At 41.3% G+C, this 20843-nt stretch overlaps 1 protein-coding gene across 1 annotated transcript in view; it reads right to left on the bottom strand.

Annotated features, from left to right (window-relative positions):
- The window catches only part of LOC120059418 (chromodomain-helicase-DNA-binding protein 5-like), a 39068-nt gene extending 24878 nt beyond the window's left edge, over positions 1-14190 (bottom strand). Inside the window, 6 exon segments of the mRNA XM_039008457.1 lie at positions 7736-7862; positions 8040-8131; positions 8238-8516; positions 8842-8998; positions 9094-9357; positions 14082-14190. Coding sequence (XP_038864385.1) covers positions 7736-7862; positions 8040-8131; positions 8238-8516; positions 8842-8998; positions 9094-9357; positions 14082-14126 — 964 coding nt within the window. The 5' untranslated portion in view covers positions 14127-14190.
- Positions 14191-20843: the final 6653 nt, after the last annotated feature.

Genomic DNA, 20843 nt, shown 5'->3' with positions numbered 1-20843 from the left:
AGTAGCTTCGGATATTCCAAACATATTGTGGGTTACTTGTATGACCGAAATACAAGGAAGGGAGTTATAGGTCCGAAAAGACCTATGGTGGGTGCATTACCGGAAAAAAAATATTGGCCTTAAATGATCCTGGCCTTGCAAGCCGTAAGGATTATTTAGGGAGGATATAGTAAGTGTTGTTAGATAGGACGGTCGTTTTGTACAAATAGGACAGCCATTAATTCAAAAGACATACCTAAATGAAGTTTTAACCTAAAACAGGTGAGGATAAATTAGGTGGTGAGAAGGCAGGGTAATCCTAGGCGAACGGAATAACTGATCCTATTCAATACTGAAAGGGAATATCCAAAAGGGTGGGAGGGAAACTTAATATAGCGAAGTGAGATTGGATAAATACTTCCCTGGTCAAACTCTGGTTGTAAGTCCCCTGGCTAATAACTGATAGTTTAAAGTGAGATCTAATGTCTGATCAATAACAACGCTATAGATAAAGTTTCCAGGGAAGAGAATCATATAAATTCATACACATAGATTATAACTAGGTAATGGTAAAACGCACATAACTTAGAAATATATTCACCTAGATTGTGAGAGCGGTAGGAAGTGGTAACACACACATAGAGAAATAAATGAATAAATAGAAAGACATAGATAGGTGATAAATACCATAACTACTAGTAAAGGCAAAGATTGTAATTCAAACATGGGTAGTAAATCCTCCAAGGAGGTCCCGGTATTAACGGGAGACCAGCGTTTTATGGAACTGAAAGATAAGAGTAATTTAGAATTCTGTCCAAAATGGAGTAAGCATTATGGATTTGATGGTAGGCTGAATGTTGAAAAACTAGAATTGCTTATCAAACAAATACTATTGATGAGATAGTAGTGATGAGAATACGGCTGCAGGAGTTAACGGTACAACCACCACCCAAAATTGTGGAGTCTGCTGAAGCCGAAGGAGGAACAGTCGGTGTAGAGAAAGAAAATAAGTCGAGAAAAGTGGGAAATGCGAGTCAAAAGAAAAAGAGAAAATGTTTTAATTGTAATGAAACTGGACATTTCGCCCGGGAGTGTAACACTCCCTGCAAACATTGTGACAGGATTGGACACAATCACCGAGATTGTAATTTAACTAAGGGAAAGGTAAGGCGCGACTATCGGGAGAATAAGAGAGAGTCGAGAAACAACGAAAGCGAGAAAAATGGGAATTCTCACTGAGGAAAGGCTTGAGCTTTTAAATTAGGATATTTTGTTGACTCGGGATTGGAATTACGAATACAGATACATGTAAAGTGGGCTTAAATGCGAATAAGTTTTTGTTATTTACATGGCTTTGGTGGATCAGTGGTAGAATTCTCGCCTGGAACGCGAGAGTCTCGGGTTCGGTTCCCGGTAAATGCTTTGACTAGAATCAGAGTTTTTGATTCTAATTAAACTATTTGTATGTTTTGCCTAGAAAGTTATAGTTGCTAGTGTTTGTATAAGATATAAACTGAACGTTTTAATAGATTGTATAGGTTAAATTAATAGACTAATTCGTTCCACTTAAAATAATAACGAAGCGAATTTCGATGCAAGACGATGTCTGTTGCCTAAATTATATGTTTGAATAATGTATTGGGAATATAGTCGTAATTAAAATACTGAATCAAGGAAGAAATAGTTACTAAATCTGATGAATTCTAAAGAATAACGGAGAAATATGATAAAGTTGTGCCCGTCGGAATATTATAATTATTATGGATGATTGACATGCGATATAAATTTGGCGAAGTATATGGTACTTTTACACTTTGGAGTAGAGAAAGTTGAGAAGTTGATTTTACTTATACGATAGTTTTGATGCAAAACTCAGCTGGAGTAAGTAGATGTTTTGCCTAGAGGCATGAATTTGACAGTTCGTTTTGGTATTGTATTGGCTACTAATTTTCAGGGTACGTTGCTGGAGACAGGATGATTTGTTTTGTAACGACGTAAAAACAATGTCATTCGGTGGGATACACAATTACGTTACTCGAATGGATTTGGCCATTGTTCAGGTACACTATTTTCTATAATTCTGGCAGTATAGTTTTGATTGAGAGATGTTGATTGACGTTGTAAATTCTATTCAAGATCCGACCTTTGTGATAAATTGGGTTTGGTTTATCGAACCCGTACTACTGTTGCTGCAGACAGCCAACAATTATTTACAATTCATTGAAAGTCGTTGCGGCTTGGGTCTGGGTTGAGCGCCTGTTGATGACATCACTCACAAGGCACTTTTGTCGCCACGGCAATGATGTTGTGACTGGGGTGTGGCAGAGAAAAGTGTTTGTGACATTTAGAAGGAAAATGCGTCCATTATGGTTTTGAGTCACTTTTCAGAAGTTGATAAACATTTCCAGATACATTTTTAAAAGTAGCTGTAAGTCGTCAGGGTAGTCAGGAAAGATGCTAAAAACTAGCAACAGATTCGCTAGGTGGGCATCATTGATTTATGGTGTTTATTGGACTATATTAGGCTGTGAGAAAGGGAGATCTGAATGTCTGAATCGTAAAACATAGTAATAATGGATTCTGATGGTTATTGATTATAAACATTGTATTCTGGTGTGTTTAAGTAGGATTCCTTCTTCCGGGACGGATGGAAGTTATCTAAAATATGTAAGTTGAAGGAGCCATGGGAAAATACGTTTACATTTTTATTAAATACCTGGGATTAAATTACTGATTTCTTACACTGAGAAATGTACGACATTTGCGACAGAGGAAAAAAGTAATACGGTTAGATAATAAATATCAGGTTAATTGCATCTAAGGCTAGCATGTTCACTTAAGTAGGCATATACATGGACGTTGTTTAAAACTTATGATTAATGATTTGAGGTAAATTGGAAATTATCATTAGGTTTGGTTAATAGTTCACTTTTGAGTTTCTGAATCGATGTAGCACAGTGAATGCTAGTTAGGCGCTTTGTGTTTTTCCTGGGAGAGTGCGAGTTTTATTGTCTTCTTGAATGTTTAAAGGGACTATTATCTTGGGGAGAAATTGAGTTTGAGATTGAGGAGTGAGATTGAGGCCATAAACGACCAAATTGGAAAGGGCCTGATTTTTTTTGGTTTTTCATTAAGGTTTGCAAATATACACACATAAAACATTTGTTAGGACTATTTGTTTTAGTGCAAAGGTATTTTAAAGGGGCATGCTCACATACGGAGTTTTATGAGTTTTTATCTTCTGAGTTTTAATTACACAAGTGAATTTTTTGATTTTAAGGATAAAGGGTTCTTTAAAATGTCTAGGAACATGACTATACAGGGGTGGTATAACCTTTGACCTTTATCATGGCTGTCTCTTGAAGTCTGATCAGCTTCAGGGGAGGGCCATGAAGATAATGCATTTGTGGTCATTTGGGATACTAGTTTTGAGGTAAATTAATTGACTATTATTGATTTGGTATTACAACTGGAAAAATCCCCTTTGTCATCAATAATAAATTAGGGAAGATATGATACATTGAGGTTTGGACAGGAGATATTTTAAGCCAATAGGGCAGGAAAATACATAAGCATTAAAATTATTTATGAGAAGAAATAAGTTTTAGTTTTTAGGAGTGGTAATTTACTGTGGATAAGGTATCCACACTGTAAAACATATATTAATTATTTATGAGACTGAGTCTAAGGTTAACCAATGTTATTGTTAAATAAATTACAGTGGACTCCTGGGGGAGAGAGCTTATTAGTAAAGAAAGGATTTGATATGGTTACCATTTGTTTTGGCCATTAGAAGATTTTTATTTAAATAGTATTAAAATTGACAGGGGTATATGGCATATGTGATGATTTAGGATTATTGATAGGTTGATTAAGGTTATGTAAGGACTTTAGAGATTGACACTATAAGACATGTTGTTTTTTTAAATCCATGATTTTAGATAAAGCCAAAACAGTGAGACACTTAGTTAATATTTGGATGGAACGCATAGTTGTTATTGACTATTATGAGAAAAAGGCAGACAGAGGGGTCTGCCACGCACTGTTGAGATCTTGAAGGTTTGAGAGCAGAGTGGAGAGGGGGGAACCAGGACATGAGCAAGGTAGGCTGTGAAATAAGATAGGTGAGAAGAGGGATACGGTTTAAATCTATAAATATATATATATTTAAGAACATATATAAGCAGCACAGATACCTTTTAAAGTAGATAAGTCACTTGACAGAGAATTGGAAAAGGATAGATATGAATGGACGGCCAAGGGAGAATTGGACATGCGGCGAATGAAAGGGGCGTTCCTACATGATAATGTCAAACATAAGGATAATTTAAACTAATTTTACCTAAGTCATTGGTTAGGTTAGGCAAGGTTGTTACCTGGCAGAGCCAGGTAACAAAGGGGGGATGGGTAAGTTGTGGTCTAGGATAGGATGTGGCCTATTGGATGATAAACTAATAAATAAAAAAATCTAGCTAAACAAGCAGATATAGAAATAGAAAGAAGTATTGTTAATTACATGAAAAGGTTGTTTGTTTAACCAAACCTGTATGTCCAAGATTTTATGCACTACAGGTGAATTACAGGTGAAGTCACTCAATCCAGTCCCTGAGGCCTGTTGGGGGGACCATACCAAGACTCCTGGTAACAGCTAGCTGAAAGAGCTACCCGGATTCATATCACACTGCGGGAGGGTAAGACACATTGACACTGTCGAACAAGCACAGTGTCCGAGAGGAGAACTGGAATTAACAGAATTCTGGGGGTCATCTCTCGGATGAAGATTTCCTTTTCCCGTCATTCCATCCCTGTGTTTGTTCATAGAAGTGAAAGTGTGTCTGGCTTCTTGCTGATGATGTTTTCTCTGGGAGAGTGTGGGGCTTTATAGGTGAGCGGTCCATCCTGAGCTGTCTGGTTGTGGGAGCCATATTTCTGATACACCATGAACCCCAAGAAGGCCAGAGGGTAATATTGACACATAGTTAGAGAGGATTTTGTATTAACCAAGCATAAGAGATCACTTGATCTGGATAAACAGGAAGTGAGAGTGGGATTGGGAAGGAAGTCTCAGTGGAGTTCTATGTAGACCAAATGGGGCCTCTGACTCCTTGGCAGTTTAGGACTAAGAGCAGCCATTGTGGAAGACATTTATGCAAGTCCCTGTGTAGCTCATGGAAACAGGTTATAGCTCACATCATGAGGGCTACATAAATCTACATACCCAGTATGGAAGATGGAGAGTAGTGAAAGTAAGGGGCTCAGTTGACAACCTAGTGCCATTCTAAGTACGAGAAGTTAGAGCAGATGATAGTCAGCCAGAATACAAGCAGAGCCCCAGACAAAGCAGATACTGACCGTAGAGTTGTCCAGAGCCAAGGCCGATGTGGATGGTTCAGATGAAAGATTTTAAGGAAGTGATTGAGGTGGAAACTGTTATGGGATTCTAACCTATGGTTAGGCATGCCTCAGCAAAACCTCAGTTCATAACCATTTCCTTTCCAATTGATGGAATTGCTACACCCATGGAATGGCCTGTATGATAAAGCGGTTCAAGAGGGCAGGAAGCTGAACTATGACAGTTGCATTGATCTGTGATATGTGTCCCCAGGTGCCGATTACATCCAGATTTTCTCTTTCACAGTGACAGGATTTTATGGATCGCTACATAACACACGGATGGGAAGTAGGAGGAGTCAGTACATGCAATAGGACTGAGAATGTTACAACCGAGAAGACAATGAGGGACCTGACTGGCAGATGAAAAGGTTTAGAGTGTGGAGGTATGAAGCTGTGACCTAATCTGCCTACCAATTGGAACGGTAGTTATGCACTAGTGCAGTTAGGCATGCTCTTTACCCTTACTCAGATCCAATTCAAAGCGAGGAATTAGATCTTAGCAGGATTAGAGTCAAGTATTTTCTAGTGGTCCACTCTCAATAAGAATGTGGACTAGATCAATTATACCAGAGATGTAATGAATGGCTTGGCAGAATAGAATAGAATCGAGATAGATATGTTATTGGCAGAAAAGGGTGGGGTTTGTGTGTTATTCGGGTCGATGTGCTGTACGTTTATCCCAAGTAACACAGCTCCGGATGGATCTGTGACTAAGGCCTTGGAGGTTTAACCACCCTAGCTCACGAGTTGGCAGTGAACTCAGGGGTGGATACTTCTCTGACTAATTGGTTTAACAGTATGTTTGGGAAATGGAAAAATGTCATGATTACTGTGTTATGGGCTACCTTCACCTGTGTGACTGTGTTAGTTTTGTGCGGATGTGGTTTGATTCCGTGTGTGAAAGTTCTCATTTCCAGGATTCTGGAGAAATCAATGACACAACAGATGATGAAGTACGGATCAATTCTAAGCTCTGACCAGTGGAAGGATGAATGTATGGGGCCGGATCTAGTGGAGAACGATTCCGGATCTTTTAATTATGAGGAACCGAGATTGGACGAGACTGTATTTGACGTTTAGAGAATTTAGACGGTTACATGTTTCAATGTATAGACTGTTTCTTTAATGAAGATTGTAACGAAAATCCTAATAGAAGTGTTATAATTCTGATATAAGTTAGAACAATCATTGATGTTGATGGAGTGTAAATACATGTATTGATGTGGTTTTATTCTTGTATAACATTTAAGTTTCTATATGATATTTGATATGTAGCTATGAATTGTTTTGTTATTTAGGGTGGATTGTTAGGAATTTTGTTAATAAATAGTTAAAACAAATTCTAGCTTTAGATAAAACTATAACAAATTGAACTCTGCATGCCTGGTGAAAAGAGATTTGTGTTGTGGGTCATAAAATAAGCAGAAAGGGTCGTTAAACTATGGTTGAACTGACCCAACTTAGCCCTGAGGTGTTTAGATAAACTTTTTAGGTCTTCCATTATCTTGAGTTGTCTGCTAAAGTGGTAATAAATTATAGTGAGCCTTCAGGATAAATGATTATATATGTGTCATGTGAGTGCCCTGTGAAGTTGGAATGAACTTTTGAACCTGTTTTCTATTTGTCAGGACAATGAGACTATTCTGTAACCTATGACGTCATATCTTGTATATAAACCTGTGTTTATGATCAAATGGCAGCGTGCTCCGAGAATAAACACTACTATTATCTAATTTTGATAAGACTGTATCCTGTCTATTTTATGTTAATAAGTATCTTACAAATTCTTATAAATAGACAGATTGAATTTAATTAATGAGTACATTAGAGAATTATTTAATTCCACTAACACCTTCTCACCAAGCTGCTTGGCGATGGTCTTCCAGCCTTGTGTAGGTCTACAATCTTGTCCCTGACATCCTTGGAGAGCTCTTTGGTCTTGGCCATGGTGGAGAGTTTGGAATCTGATTGATTGATTGATTGCTTCTGTGGACAGGTGTCTTTTATACAGGTAATAAACTGAGATTAGGAGCACTCCCTTTAAGAGTGTGCTTCTAATCTCAGCTCGTTACCTGTATAAAAGACACCTGGGAGCCAGAAATCTTTCTGATTGAGAGGGGGTCAAATACTTATTTCCCTCATTAAAATGCAAATCATTTAATAACATTTTTGACATACGTTTTTCTGGATTTTTTTGTTGTTATTCTGTCTCTCACTGTTCAAATAAACCTACCATTAAAATTATAGACTGATCATTTCTTTGTCAGTGGGCAAATGTACAAAATCAGCAGGGGATCAAATACTTTTTTCCCTCACTGTAAGCTAGTAGAACTGGTTAGTGTAGATAACAGACATAGCATACTTTTCCTTTTTTTCCGACCCTTCCGGGCTTTCTTCTTGGCATTCCCCGAGGTATCAGAGCGCACCGAGGCACTGTGGATGCTGACATCATCAAAGTCTGACTCCTCCAGCCCAAAGTCCTCCTCACTCTGCCAACAGACACAGTCATTCACAACCTCACAGTCAATCAGCAACTTCATAACTAACACAATAAGCACATACCTCATCCATACTAGAGTTTGGGAACAACAACCTAATGTATCTATTCAAGTCATAGTAATGTGACTGAAGGTAAGAAAGTAGACGTGTGCCATTCCAAACCTTACCGAGGATGCTTTCTTCTTTGATTTGGTCTTCTTCCCTTTACTTTTCTTCTTCACCTCCTTTACAGTCTTTGTTTTCCGTCTTACCCCAGGCCCTATAGGACAACAAGATCAGGCACAGACCAGAGAGGTATAGAGGGTACTTTATTACTATATCTCTATACATTCTGATATACCGCATGCTTGACTGACAGCCCTTACCCTTTCCATCTTTGGTTTTGGCTTTTCTGATTGGCCCAGGCTGAGAGCTTGGTAGGGTAGTGACCTCTTTGACAGAGATGGGCGAGGCCACAGTGACCATTTCCACAGCAGCAGCCACCGCGGCAGCCACAGCGGTTGCGGAGGTGCCTTTGAAGGGATTGTTGGCGCTGAACTCGCGCCACTTGGACCCTAACACTGTCATCATCTTTGACATGGGGATCTTAGGGTTCTTCTTGGCAATAAGTGGCCTGAGAAAAGTCAGGGAAAGAACACTGTTGTCTTACCTTGTTATTTTCTCAGTTAATTATATAACAACCTGCACTAGAGTGACCTGTATCTTTATTCCCCAGTACTAGTGGTGACCCATCTGTGTGACGTCCCCTCTGTGTGACGTCGCCTCTGTGTTGTGTGCGTGGCATGCTTGTGATTTGTCAGCCAATGTCTTGTGGTTTGGCACAGTGGCCTCTCTAAGATATAGGGTACATACATTCAGTCTCTGAACCTCCAGGCTGTCATACACAGCACCCCCCCCCCTCTGTGCAGTTTTAATTAGGATAGCTTCAAGCAACAACTAACAACACAGACATGACAGCCATCCATAGACAAGACAAGCAATAAATTATGACCCTACATGTTGAGTACCTGAGGAACTGGCTGAAAGCCTTGTAGTTGGTGAGGGTTGTATAGTCCTCCTCTGTGAAGCCATACTGCACATCTTCCAGACCCCACTCCTGCATCAGCTGGCTGGATGACTTGGGCTCCTGGGGCAGAACAACACAAGTAGAGTCCAGTCTATGACAACAACAAATAGAGGTCAAACTAGACAGATGGTTAAACAGAGACTCGCTTAATGTACCTTATTATTATCATCATCATCATCATCGTCGTCATCATCATCATCGTCATCGTCCTCCTCCTCCTCTTCTCTCTTCTTCCGTTTGGGTTTCTTCTCTTTCTTCTCCTTGGGTTTCTTCTTCTTCTTCTTTGTGGTGGGGGCGTAGGTGCTGCTCTCGCTCTCGGAGCCAATCTCTGGACGTTGCAGTGGATGGCCATCCTCCCGCTCTGAGGCCTGCTCCTCCAGGTCATTGCCACCAACTCCTATTCCACCACCTCCTCCTCCCTGACACACACACACACACACACACACACACACACACACACACACACACACACACACACACACACACACACACACACACACACACACACACAGTTTACAATATACAATCCCACTCCCTCTGTCTGTCAATCAATCAGGAGACATTTTATACACAGACAATGAGTCAGCAAATATCACTAACATACACAGTCTTCTTATTGAAGAGGAAAGAGGGAGAAAGAGCATACATCCAAAAAACATGAATCATTTCTTGACTTGACCTCCTACTCCTCCACCCCCATACCATCTGGATAACGATTAACATTTAATCAACTGAGTTAATATCTAGCTCCCAGCTTGTTGAGAGCTCCATAGATGGCATGATCAGAGGCACATTCTCCTCTAAACCTTCTGCTTACATAAAGAACAGCAACAACAAAGCAACATACACCTTCAGAAGCCCAGCCAATCACATCTCCCCCTCCTAGCCAGTCAATAAGACTAAGGCATATATTGTCTCTATGTATTGTCTCCATGGCCTTGCTATGGCAACATCTGAAAGGCTACGCAGTTGAACGTTTATAGATGGAGTGTATGAGTGAGCACTGGCATTGGGTTGTATGCGTGGGTGCATGCACGCTCGTGCGTGTTTGTGTGTGCGTGCATGAACATAGCACAGTAGGCCTGTGTGGATCCATGGAGAGACTCGCAGGCGTCTTGCTCTGCGGCGCAGAGGAAAGGATCATGTTGCCGCAGCGCCTGCCAACCCCACCGCCAGTCCGTCTGTGTTGCTATGGCGACCAAACTGTGCAGTCTGGAGCTCTCTCCCCCCCTCCCCCTATAGCAGCAGCAGCCAATGGAACAGCGCCATCCAATCAGACACGTTTGCATAACGAGCTTGTTATGCAGAGGCCTGTGGTTGCAGAACCTGTGTTCCAGCGCCCGTCTAGACAAATCTCATTTATGCATACGGAGAAGGGGAGAGAATGAGTGTGGAGGGGTGAGGTCCAAATGAAAAAGGAGTGGAGGGTGATGGAGGCAGGGAAGCAGAACCACTGTTAATCCAGAGAGAGTAACTACAGAGAAGAGTCTTAACCTAACCCCTGACTGCACAATGCAGAGGGTTCAATGTTACACAAACACATCACAGGGCACAAGATCAGGGTGGAAACAAAGAGGTCTCTGCTGGGAGATCAGGAAAAATAAAGAAAGTATTAAAGAACATTCCAATTGTTTATTTCTTTATATAATGTCTTCCCTTTGTATCAACTTCATTTCAAATTAATTAAGGACTTTCAGAGCTAAATTAAATTAGTACATACTGTACAGCCATTATGTCAAAAATAAATGTCAGGTTGAACATACAAACGTCATATCCTCACGATACCTTAACTTCTCTTGGGTAAAGGGGGCAGCATTCGGAATTTTGGATGAAAAGCATGCCCAAATTAAAAACTGCCAGCTACTCATCCCCAGAAGATAAGATATGCATATTATTAGTAGATTTGGATAGAAAACACTTTGAAGTTTCTAAAACTGTTTGAATCATGTCTGTGAGTATAACAAAACTTATTTAGCAGGCGAAACCCCGAGGACAAACCATTCAGATATTTTGTTTTTTGAGGTCACTCTCTTTTCAATGTGTTTTCATTGGGAAACCAGATTTCTAAGGGACCTTCTTGAAGTTCATACCGCTTCCACTGGATGTCAACAGTCTTTAGAAATTGGTTGAGGTTATTCCTTTGTGTAATGAAGAAGTACGGCCATCTTGAAGGAGGGTCACTCGAAGTGTCCTGTTTGTTAGAAGCGTGACCAGAAAGCTAGCTACAGTTGGTTTTAATCCTGTATTGAACACAGATCATCCCGTCTTCAATTTTATCGATTATTTACGTAAAAAAATACCTAAAGTTGTATTACAAAAGTAGTTTGAATTTTTTTTGCAAAGTTTACAGGTAACCTTTGAGATATTTTGTAGTCACGTTTCACAATTTGGAACCAGTGTTTTTCTGGATCGAACAAAAGGACCATTTTTGGATCGAACAAAAGGACCATTTGTGATGTTTATGGGACATATTGGAGTGCCAACAACAGAAGCTCGTCAAAGGTAAGGCTTGAATTATATTTTTATTTCTGCGTTTTGTGTCGCGCCTGCAGGGTTGAAATATGCTTCTCTCTCTTTGTTTACAATGGTGCTATCCTCAGATAATAGCATCGTTTGCTTTCGCCGAAAAGCCTATTTGAATTCTGACATGTTGGCTGGATTCACAACCAGTGTAGCTTTAATTTAGTATCTTTCATGTGTGATTTAATGAAAGTTAGATTTTTATAGTAATTAATTTGAATTTGGCACCCTGCATTTTCTCTGGCTTTTTGCCAAGTGAGACAGTAGCGTCCCGCCTAGATTTTTGGATATAAATATGAACTTTACCGAACAAAACATACATGTATTGTGTAACATGAAGTCCTATGAGTGTCATCTGATGAAGATCATCAAAGGTTAGTGATTAATTTTATCTCTATTTCTGCTTTTTGTTACTCCTCTCTTTGGCTGGAAAAATGGCTGTCTTTTTCCGTGACTTGGCTCTAACCTAACATAATCGTTTGGTGTGCTTTCGTCGTAAAACCTTTTGGAAATCGGACACTTTGGCTGGATTTACAACAAGTGTATCTTTAAAATGGTGTAAAATACTTGTATGTTTGAGGAATTTAAATTATGCGATTTCTGTTGTTTTGAATTTGGCGCCCTGCAGTTTCACTGGCTGTTGACGAGGTGGGACACTACCGTCCCACATACCCTAGTGAGGTTAAACACCCCAAGCCTTACAATTGTACAGTGTGAAAAAAACACTGCTTACTATCAACACGCACAGTCCCCTATAGGGATTTTTCTCCTTAAAACAGATCTAGCCAGTCATCAGTACTAACAGCTCTCCTGTGGCGTGCGCGGGCCCTGCTGGAGGGAGTCTGAGCACAGCTGCTTCATTCCTTCAGCTCTGAGACAACCTGGGGGGAGAGAGATCAACTGGTGGGGCTGTGACCTCCATTGATCCGTGGCCCATTACTGACACTAGACTTCAGGAGAGATTGTAAGTGAATAACAGCTAGACGTGGTTTCCCTTAGTAGTGACCCTTAGCAGTGAGTGCTGCCCGATGAACACGTACAGTGTACTGTCGAGCAGAGCTTGTGAACTGAGCATGGTAAAAGAGAGGGATGGAAAGAAAGAGAGTGTGACAGAGGGGAAAGAGATGGGGCGACCCCTCATTAGCATGACAGGGTCCAGTGCTCTGTGTTTTTCGCGGCCAGCCGAAGGGCCACCAAAGCTCCTTCTAGTACCGCTGGCAGCCGTGGACAGGGACATCCCCGTTCTGTCACCACCACTATTCAGAACACTGGTCAATCCCAAACCCAGGCAGAGGACACACAGATGATAAACAACACAAAGCCAACACAAACTGTATAACGGGCAGGGCCCTCAAATGGCAGACGGATAACCACATGAAAAAATATCATAGTATACTATGGTATAAATCCTATAGTAGTCACTGTAGTGTTTTTGCTGACTTTACTGCAGTATTCACTGTAGAGTTTTTGCGGACTTAAGTCACAGAGTGAATACTGTAGTATTTACTGTTGTATATACTATAGTAATTACTGTAGTGTTTTTGCGGACTGTAGTATACTGTAGGATTTACTGTAGTGTTTTTGCGGACTGTTGTATTGTTTTATTTAACCTTTACTTAACTAGGCAAGTCAGTTAAGAACAAATTCTTATTTACAATGATGGCCTAGGAACAGTGGGCTGCCTTGTTCAGGGGCAGAACAACAGATTTTTACCTTGTTAGCTCGGGGATTTGATCTAGCAACATTTCGGTTACAGGCCCAACGTACTAACCACTAGGCTACCTGCCGTGTTTTTGCAGACATTACTGTAGTATTTACTGCAGTGTTTTGGGGATAATACTATAGTATTTACAATAGTATTCTACAGTATACTACAAAACTACATGCTTGAGGGATACTAAGTGTGTAGTATAGTATTCTACAGTATACTCCATATTTCTATAGTAAGTACTGTAGTATTCTATAGTAAACTGTAGTATTTTTTCATGTGGGTGTGTTACCCCAAAAACTTTCTCCTGGCTCACTGTGTTACACCGAACACTTTCCCCTGACTCCTCTATGATCTATTTCAAGGCACACAGTGGTTAACCTCAATTAGCCAATAATCTAAAGAGCAGCCATGGAAACGAATAAAGTTCAGGAGTTGTTTGATGTCTGTTTTAATATAATGGTTGTGGTGTAGTCTATGGAGAGTCCCAGCTCAGTGCTGCTGTTTAAAGCCTGTTGCCTGAATGTCAGGAACTAATGCCTGGGAGAGTTCAGCTGTCAGAACAGCTCTTTTACAACGCTGTTACTGGCACCCACTGGTACACGCTCTAGCACTCCTAACCTACCGTCCATGTTGACTACCACAGGAACTCCTCCTGATCCAGTCTAGATGGCACAAACCCCACCGCTTACACTGGCACTTGTGCCAAGAGCCCCTAAACCATAGACTACTGTTTAAAGAAAGAGATTCGAGGATAGTCCAAAAATCCGAAGACTATTGAATTGTAGTTCAATCCTAGGCAATATGAATGGCTGCTCAAGAGACTACTACAGTTTATTGCACAACATCTACTGTAGCTTCTTACAGGTTGTGTGTTATTGTGCACAAAAATGTTTGCAGTCTGATACAGCTTACCTCCTTTTTCCTCTTCTTGACTTTGGGCATCTTGCCCTCCTTCATCTTTTTAGGTTTCTTCTTCTTCTGTTGTTTGAGGGAGTCGTCGTCAGAGAAGAAGCTGTCCAGAGGTGTGAGCGGGACAGTGTTGTGTTCACCCTCCTCATCCTCATCTTTACACACAAACACAAACATGGCATTCAGAACCACATTATACATGTACAGTACCAGTCAAAAGTTTGGACACACCTACTCATTCAAGGGTTTCTCTTAATTTTTACTATTTTCTACATTGTAGAATGATAGTGAAGACATCAAAACTATGAAATAACACATATAGAATCATGCAGTAACCAAAAAAAGTGTTAAACAAATCAAAAAATATTTTCTATTTTAGATTCTTCAAAGTGGCCACCCTTCGCCTTGATGACAGCTTTGCACACTCTTGGCATTCTCTCAACCAGCTTCACCTAGAATGATTTTTCCAATAGTCTTGAAGGAGTTCCTACATATGCTGAGCACTTGTTGGCTACTTTTCCTTCACTCTGCGGTCCAACTCATCCCAAACCACCTAAATTGGGTGGAGGTTGGTTGATTGTGGAGGCCGGGTCGTCTGATGCAGCACTCCATCATTCTCCTTCATGGTCAAATAGCCCTTACAAATCCTGGAGGTGTGTTGGGTCATTGTCCTGTTGAAAAACAAATTATAGTCCAACTAAGCGCAAACCAGATGGGATGGCGTAGCGCTGCAGAATGCTGTGGTAACAATATGTAATGCCCGTCGGAAGAAGTGGACCAAGGTGCAGCGTGGTACGTGTTCATGATACTTTATTTACTCAAAACACCCAAACAAAACAACAAAAGAATAATGAACGTCACGTTCTGAAGGCTTCTCAGAGCTAACAAAAAACAACATCCCACAAACCTAAGGTGGCAAAACAGGCTGCCTAAGTATGATTCCCAATCAGAGACAACGATAGACAGCTGTCCCTGAATGAGAACCATACCCGGCCAAAACATAGAAATAAAGAACATAAAGAACATAGAATTTCCCACCCGAGTCACACCCTGACCAACCAAATATAGAGAATAAAAAGATCTCTACGATCAGGGCGTGACACAATGCTGGTTAAGTGCGCCTTGAATTCAAAATAAATCAGACTGTGTCACCAGCAAAGCACCCCCACACCTCCTCCTCCATGCTTCACGGTGGGAACCACACATGCAGAGATCATCCGTTCACCTACACTGCGTCTCACAAAGACAAGGCGGTTTAAACCAAAAATCTCAAATTTGGACTCATCAGACCACAGGACAGATTACCACCGGCCTAATGTCCATTGCTCGTGTTTCTTGGCCCAAGCAAGTCTCTTCTTCTTATTGGTGTCCTCTAGTAGTAGTTTCTTTGCAGTAATTCGACCATAAAGGCCTGATTCATGCAGTCTCCTCTGAACAGTTGATGTTGAGATGTGTATGTTACTTGAACTCTGTGAAGCATTTATTTGGGCTGCAATTTCTGAGGCTGGTAACTTCTGTATACCACCCCTACCTTGTCACAACACAACTGATTGGCTCAACGCATTAAGAAGGAAAGAAATTCCACAAATTAACTTTTAACAAGGCACACCTGTTCATTGAAATGCATTCCAGTAACTCATGAAGCTGGTTGAGAGAATGCCAAGAGTGTGCAAAGCTGTCATCAAGGCAAAGGGTGGCTACTTTAAAGAATCTCAAATATAAAATAGATTTGGATTTGTTTAACACTTTTTTGGTTACTACATGATTCCATACGTGTTATTCTCTTCACTATTATTCTACAATGTAGAAAATAGTAAAAATAAAGAGAAACTGTGGAATGAGTAGCTGTGTCCAAACGTTTGACTGGTACTGTATACAACCTTCACTCTTACCGTAATACTCATACAAATTTCATAGGGGTTCTGGTAGTCATCATCACCTATCCATCCTCCCCTTTTACCTTATATCCTGTCAGCCAGGTAAAACTCCTAGTGGGGTGCTAGTCATCCATCAACTGTATTGCCTCAATGTTGTTGTATACATAGAAGCATGCTGACTAGGGTGTGCTACGGCGCTCCAGACTTCAGTGCGGCCCCAGTGGGTCACAGAGGAATAAGAGACAGTAGACAGTACATCACTATAAAAAGAGACACACTCCTCATTCACAAACACACAGACTGGAGGGCATGAAATATGCAGCACGTGCATCAGAGTCATTCAGCCAGCCAACACTAGACTAGCCTTGCAGCCTACCACTCCCAGAGGAACACTGAGTAGGGAGGAGGGGTTCCCTGTCTCCTAAGCACAAACCTTGGCTTGCAATGTACTTATCCTCCATTTAGCCAGGCTAGTCAGGAGGGGCTACACAGACACTAGGGGCTTCCAAGGTTCATTATCAATGAGAGACTCATAGAATTGTCTATTTATACATTCCCATTCACCACTGGCTAAACTGGATGCATCATCCCACTTGTGTAGATTGAGGCTCTCTCATAAACATGTATAATGACAGCTAGTGCCTCAAGCTCTATAGTTAATAAGCCAACATGTCTGCAGTATCTCATAGGAGCTCTTTCATGTCTGAGGTACTGTCCATGTTTGCTGCCTGCCAGGCATGACATCATCACAACAACACAGCTAATGTTACAGTTCATTCAAATGCACTGATGATGCAATTAACTGAGATGAGGAGAAATGCAGTTGAAATACAGGCAGGTTCAGAAAGAAAAAATTTGTCTGTTTCCGGCTCAAGAAAACTCCTCCTTGCTGATATGTGACACCCCCCATTATCTACCACCTAGTTGACCACAAATGGCCAATTTAATAAATGTAATTGAGATAAACACATGATGTCCGCACATGTAGGAATGTATGTAAGGCACCACATCTAAATGTACTCACCATGGACTGGCAGAATCCTTTTTTTCCTTTAACGAGTCTGACAAGCCCGACGAGAATGATATACTGCTGTCTCGGGAACAGGCCCAGATCCCCGTGATTTGTGTGAAGAGGAGGCGGAGAAAAAGGGGCCAGAGGGCGGGATGCTTTCTGAGAATTCGTAGGCGATTGAATAAACCCCCACTTCCTTCCATTCTGCTAGCAAACGTGCAATCTTTGGAGAATAAAATCGATGACCTACGCGGAAGATTAAAATTAAACTACCAACGGGACATTGAAAACTGTAATATTTTATGCTTAACGGAGTCGTGGCTGAACGACGACACTATCAACATACAGCTGGCTGGTTATACTCTGTACCGGCAGGATAGAACAGCAGCGTCTGGTAAGACAAGGGGCAGCGGACTATGTATTTTTGTAAATAACAGCTGTGCACGATATCTAAGGAAGCCTCGATCTATTGCTCGCCTGAGGTAGAGTATCTCATGATAAGCTGTAGACCACACTATCTACCTAGAGAGTTTTCATCTGTATTTTCGTAGCTGTTTACATACCACCACAGACTGAGGCTGGCACTAAGACAGCATTGAATGAATTGTGTTCCGCCATAAGCAAACAGCTGTCAATTAAACTTACCTTATAAAAAACAATCAATCTTCACATAATCACTAGTTAACTACACATGGTATATGATATTACTAGGTTAACCTGCTTGTCCTGCGTTGCATATAATCAATGCGGTTAATTTATCATCAAATCAAAGCCTACTTCAACTTCGCCAAACGGGTGATGATTTAACAAAAGCGCATTTGCGGGGGGAAAAAGCACAATCGTTGCACCAATGTACCTAACCATAAACATCAATGCCTTTCTTAAAATCAATACACAAGTATATTTTTTTAAACCTGCATATTTAGTTAAAAGAAATTCATGTTAGCAGGCAATATTAACTAGGGAAATTGTGTCACTTCTCTTGCATTCAGTGCAAGCAGAGTCAGGGTATATACAGCAGTTTGGGCCGTCTGGCTCGTTGCGAACTGTGTGAAGACCATTTCTTCCTAACAAAGACCGTAATTAAATTTGCCAGAATTTTACATAATTATGACATAACATTGAAGGTTGTGCAATGTAACAGCAATATTTAGACTTAGGGTTGCCACCCGTTCGATAAAATACGGAACGGTTCCATATTTCACTGAAAGAATACATTTTTTATTTTTGAAATTATAGTTTCCAGATTTGACCATATTGAAGGTCAAACTCACATTGGCTGCGGAGAGCATGATCACACAGTCTTCCGGAACAGCTGGTGCTCTCACGCATGTTTTAGTGTTATTTGCCTCGAAGTGAGCATAGAAGTAGTTTAGCTCGTCTGGTAGGCTCGTGTCACTGGGCAGCTCTCGGCTGTGCTTCCCTTTGTAGTCTGTAATGGTTTGCAAGCCCTGCCACATCCGACGAGCATCAGAGCCGGTGTAGTACGATTCGATCTTAGTCCTGTATTGACGCTTTTCCTGTTTGATGGTTTGTCGGAGGGCATAGCAGGATTTCTTATAAGCGTCCGGGTTAGGGTCCCGCTCCTTGAAAGCGGCAGCTCTAGCCTTTAGCTCAGTGCGGATGTTGCCTGTAATCCATGGCTTCTGGTTGGCGTATGTACTAGAGGTCGACCGATTATGATTTTTCAGCGCCGATACCGATTATTAGAGGACCAAAAACAGCCGATACCGATAATCGGCCGATTTTTATATATATTTGTAATAATGACATTTACAATAATACTGAATGAACACTTTTATTTTAACTTAATATAATACATCAATGAAATCAATTTAGTCTCAAATAAATAATGAAACATGTTCAATTTGGTTTAAATAATGCAAAAACAGTGTTGGAGATGAACGTAAAAGTGCAATATGTGCCATGTAAAAAATCTAACGTTTATGTTCCTTGCTCAGAACATGAGAACATATGAAAGCTGGCGGTTCCTTTTAACACTAGTCTTCAATATTCCCAGTTAAGAAGTTTTAGGTTGTAGTTATTATAGGACTATTTCTCTCTATACCATTTGTATTTCATATACCTTTGACTATTGGATGTTCTTATAGGCACTATAGTATTGCCAGCCTAATCTCGGGAGTTGGTAGGCTTGAAGTCATAAACAGCGAATCTCATCAATAAGCTAATGACCCTGGGACTAAACACCTCCCTCCGCAACTGGATCCTGAACTTCCTGACGGGCTGCCCCCAGGTGGTAAGGGTAGGTAACAACACATCCGCCACGCTGATCCTCAACACAAGGGCCCCTCAGGGGTGCGTGCTCAGTCCTAATAACATTTTATTTATTTTACCTTTATTTAACTAGGCAAGTCAGTTAAGAACAAATTCTTATTTTCAATGACAGCCTAGGAACAGTGGGTTAACTGCCTTGTTCAGGGGCTGAAAGACAGATTTTTACCTTGTCAGCTCGGGGACTCGATCTTGCAACCTTTCGGTTACTAGTCCAACGTCCTAACCACTAGGCTACCTGCCGCCCTCATTAAGTTTGCCGATGACACAACAGTGGTAGGCCTGATCACCGACAACGATGAGACAACCTATAGGGAGGAGGTTTGAGACCTGGCCGTGTGGTACCAGGACACAACCTCTCTGTAATGGTCTGGGTGTAGCTGGTGCAGAGGAGTTAGGCGCAGGACAGCAGAGATGAGTAACACAAGTAACTTTACTCAAATATTCCAATAACATGACGTAATGCCGAGCCCACAATAACGGACCGAACATACATAAAACAATCACGCACAAAAACCATGGGGAAAACAGATGATAATGAACATGTAATTGGGGAATTGAAACCAGGTGTGTAAAACAAAGACAAAACAAATGGAAAATGAAGAGTGGATCGGCGATGGCCTGAAGGCCGGTGACGTCGACCGGCCTTCAGTCAGTCGACCTGACTGGTTGCATCACTGCCTGGTATGGCAACTGCTCGGCCTCCGACTGTAAGGCACTACAGTGCGAACGGCCCAGTACATCACTGGGGCCAAGCTTCCTGCCATCCAGGACCTCTATACCAGGCTGTGTCAGAGGAAGGCCCTAAAAATTGTCAAAGACTCCAGCCACCCTAGTCATAGACTGTTCTCTCTACTACCACACGGCAAGCGGTACCTGAGCACCAAGTCTAGGTCCAATAGGCTTCTACCCCCAAGCCATAAGACTCATGAACATCTAATCAAAGGCTACCCAAACTATTTGCATTGCACCCCCCCCCCTCCTCCTTTACACCGCTGCTACTCTCTGTTGTTATCATCTATGCATAGTCACTTTAATAACTCTACCTACATGTACATATTACCTCAACTAACCGGTGCCCACGCACATTGACTCTGTTACGGTACCCCACTGTATATAGTCTCGCTATTTTTAATTTACTGCTGCTCTTGAATTACTTGTTACTTTATTTCTTATCCAGATTTTTTAAACTGCATTGTTAAGTTAGGTAAATAAGCATTTCACTGTAAGGTTAAGAACAAATTCTTATTTTCAATGACAGCCTAGGAACAGTGGGTTAACTGCCTTGTATTCGGTGCATGTGACTAATACAATTTGATTCGGCGCATATTGACTAATACAATAGCCGGCAGCTATTACTCAAAATGCTCTGTGATGTCTTCCAGAGGTGGCAGCCTAGTAACCAGCCTGGTGGCTGGCTGTGTGTATCTGGCTGTGCGTATCTGACTGTGCCAGGTGTTGAGGGGGATCACCGTGGCACGTGTCACAGGGCAGCTGGCACAAGGCCCTGTTTGAACCACAAACTTCTTGTTTGAGCCAGGCTGCAGCCCTACTTCGCACACTGTGCCCACTTTAAAGCGCGGA

Source organism: Salvelinus namaycush, chromosome 2 (assembly GCF_016432855.1).
Source record: "Salvelinus namaycush isolate Seneca chromosome 2, SaNama_1.0, whole genome shotgun sequence".
NCBI lineage: Eukaryota > Metazoa > Chordata > Actinopteri > Salmoniformes > Salmonidae > Salvelinus > Salvelinus namaycush.
This window is presented reverse-complemented; position numbering and strand designations above follow the sequence as displayed.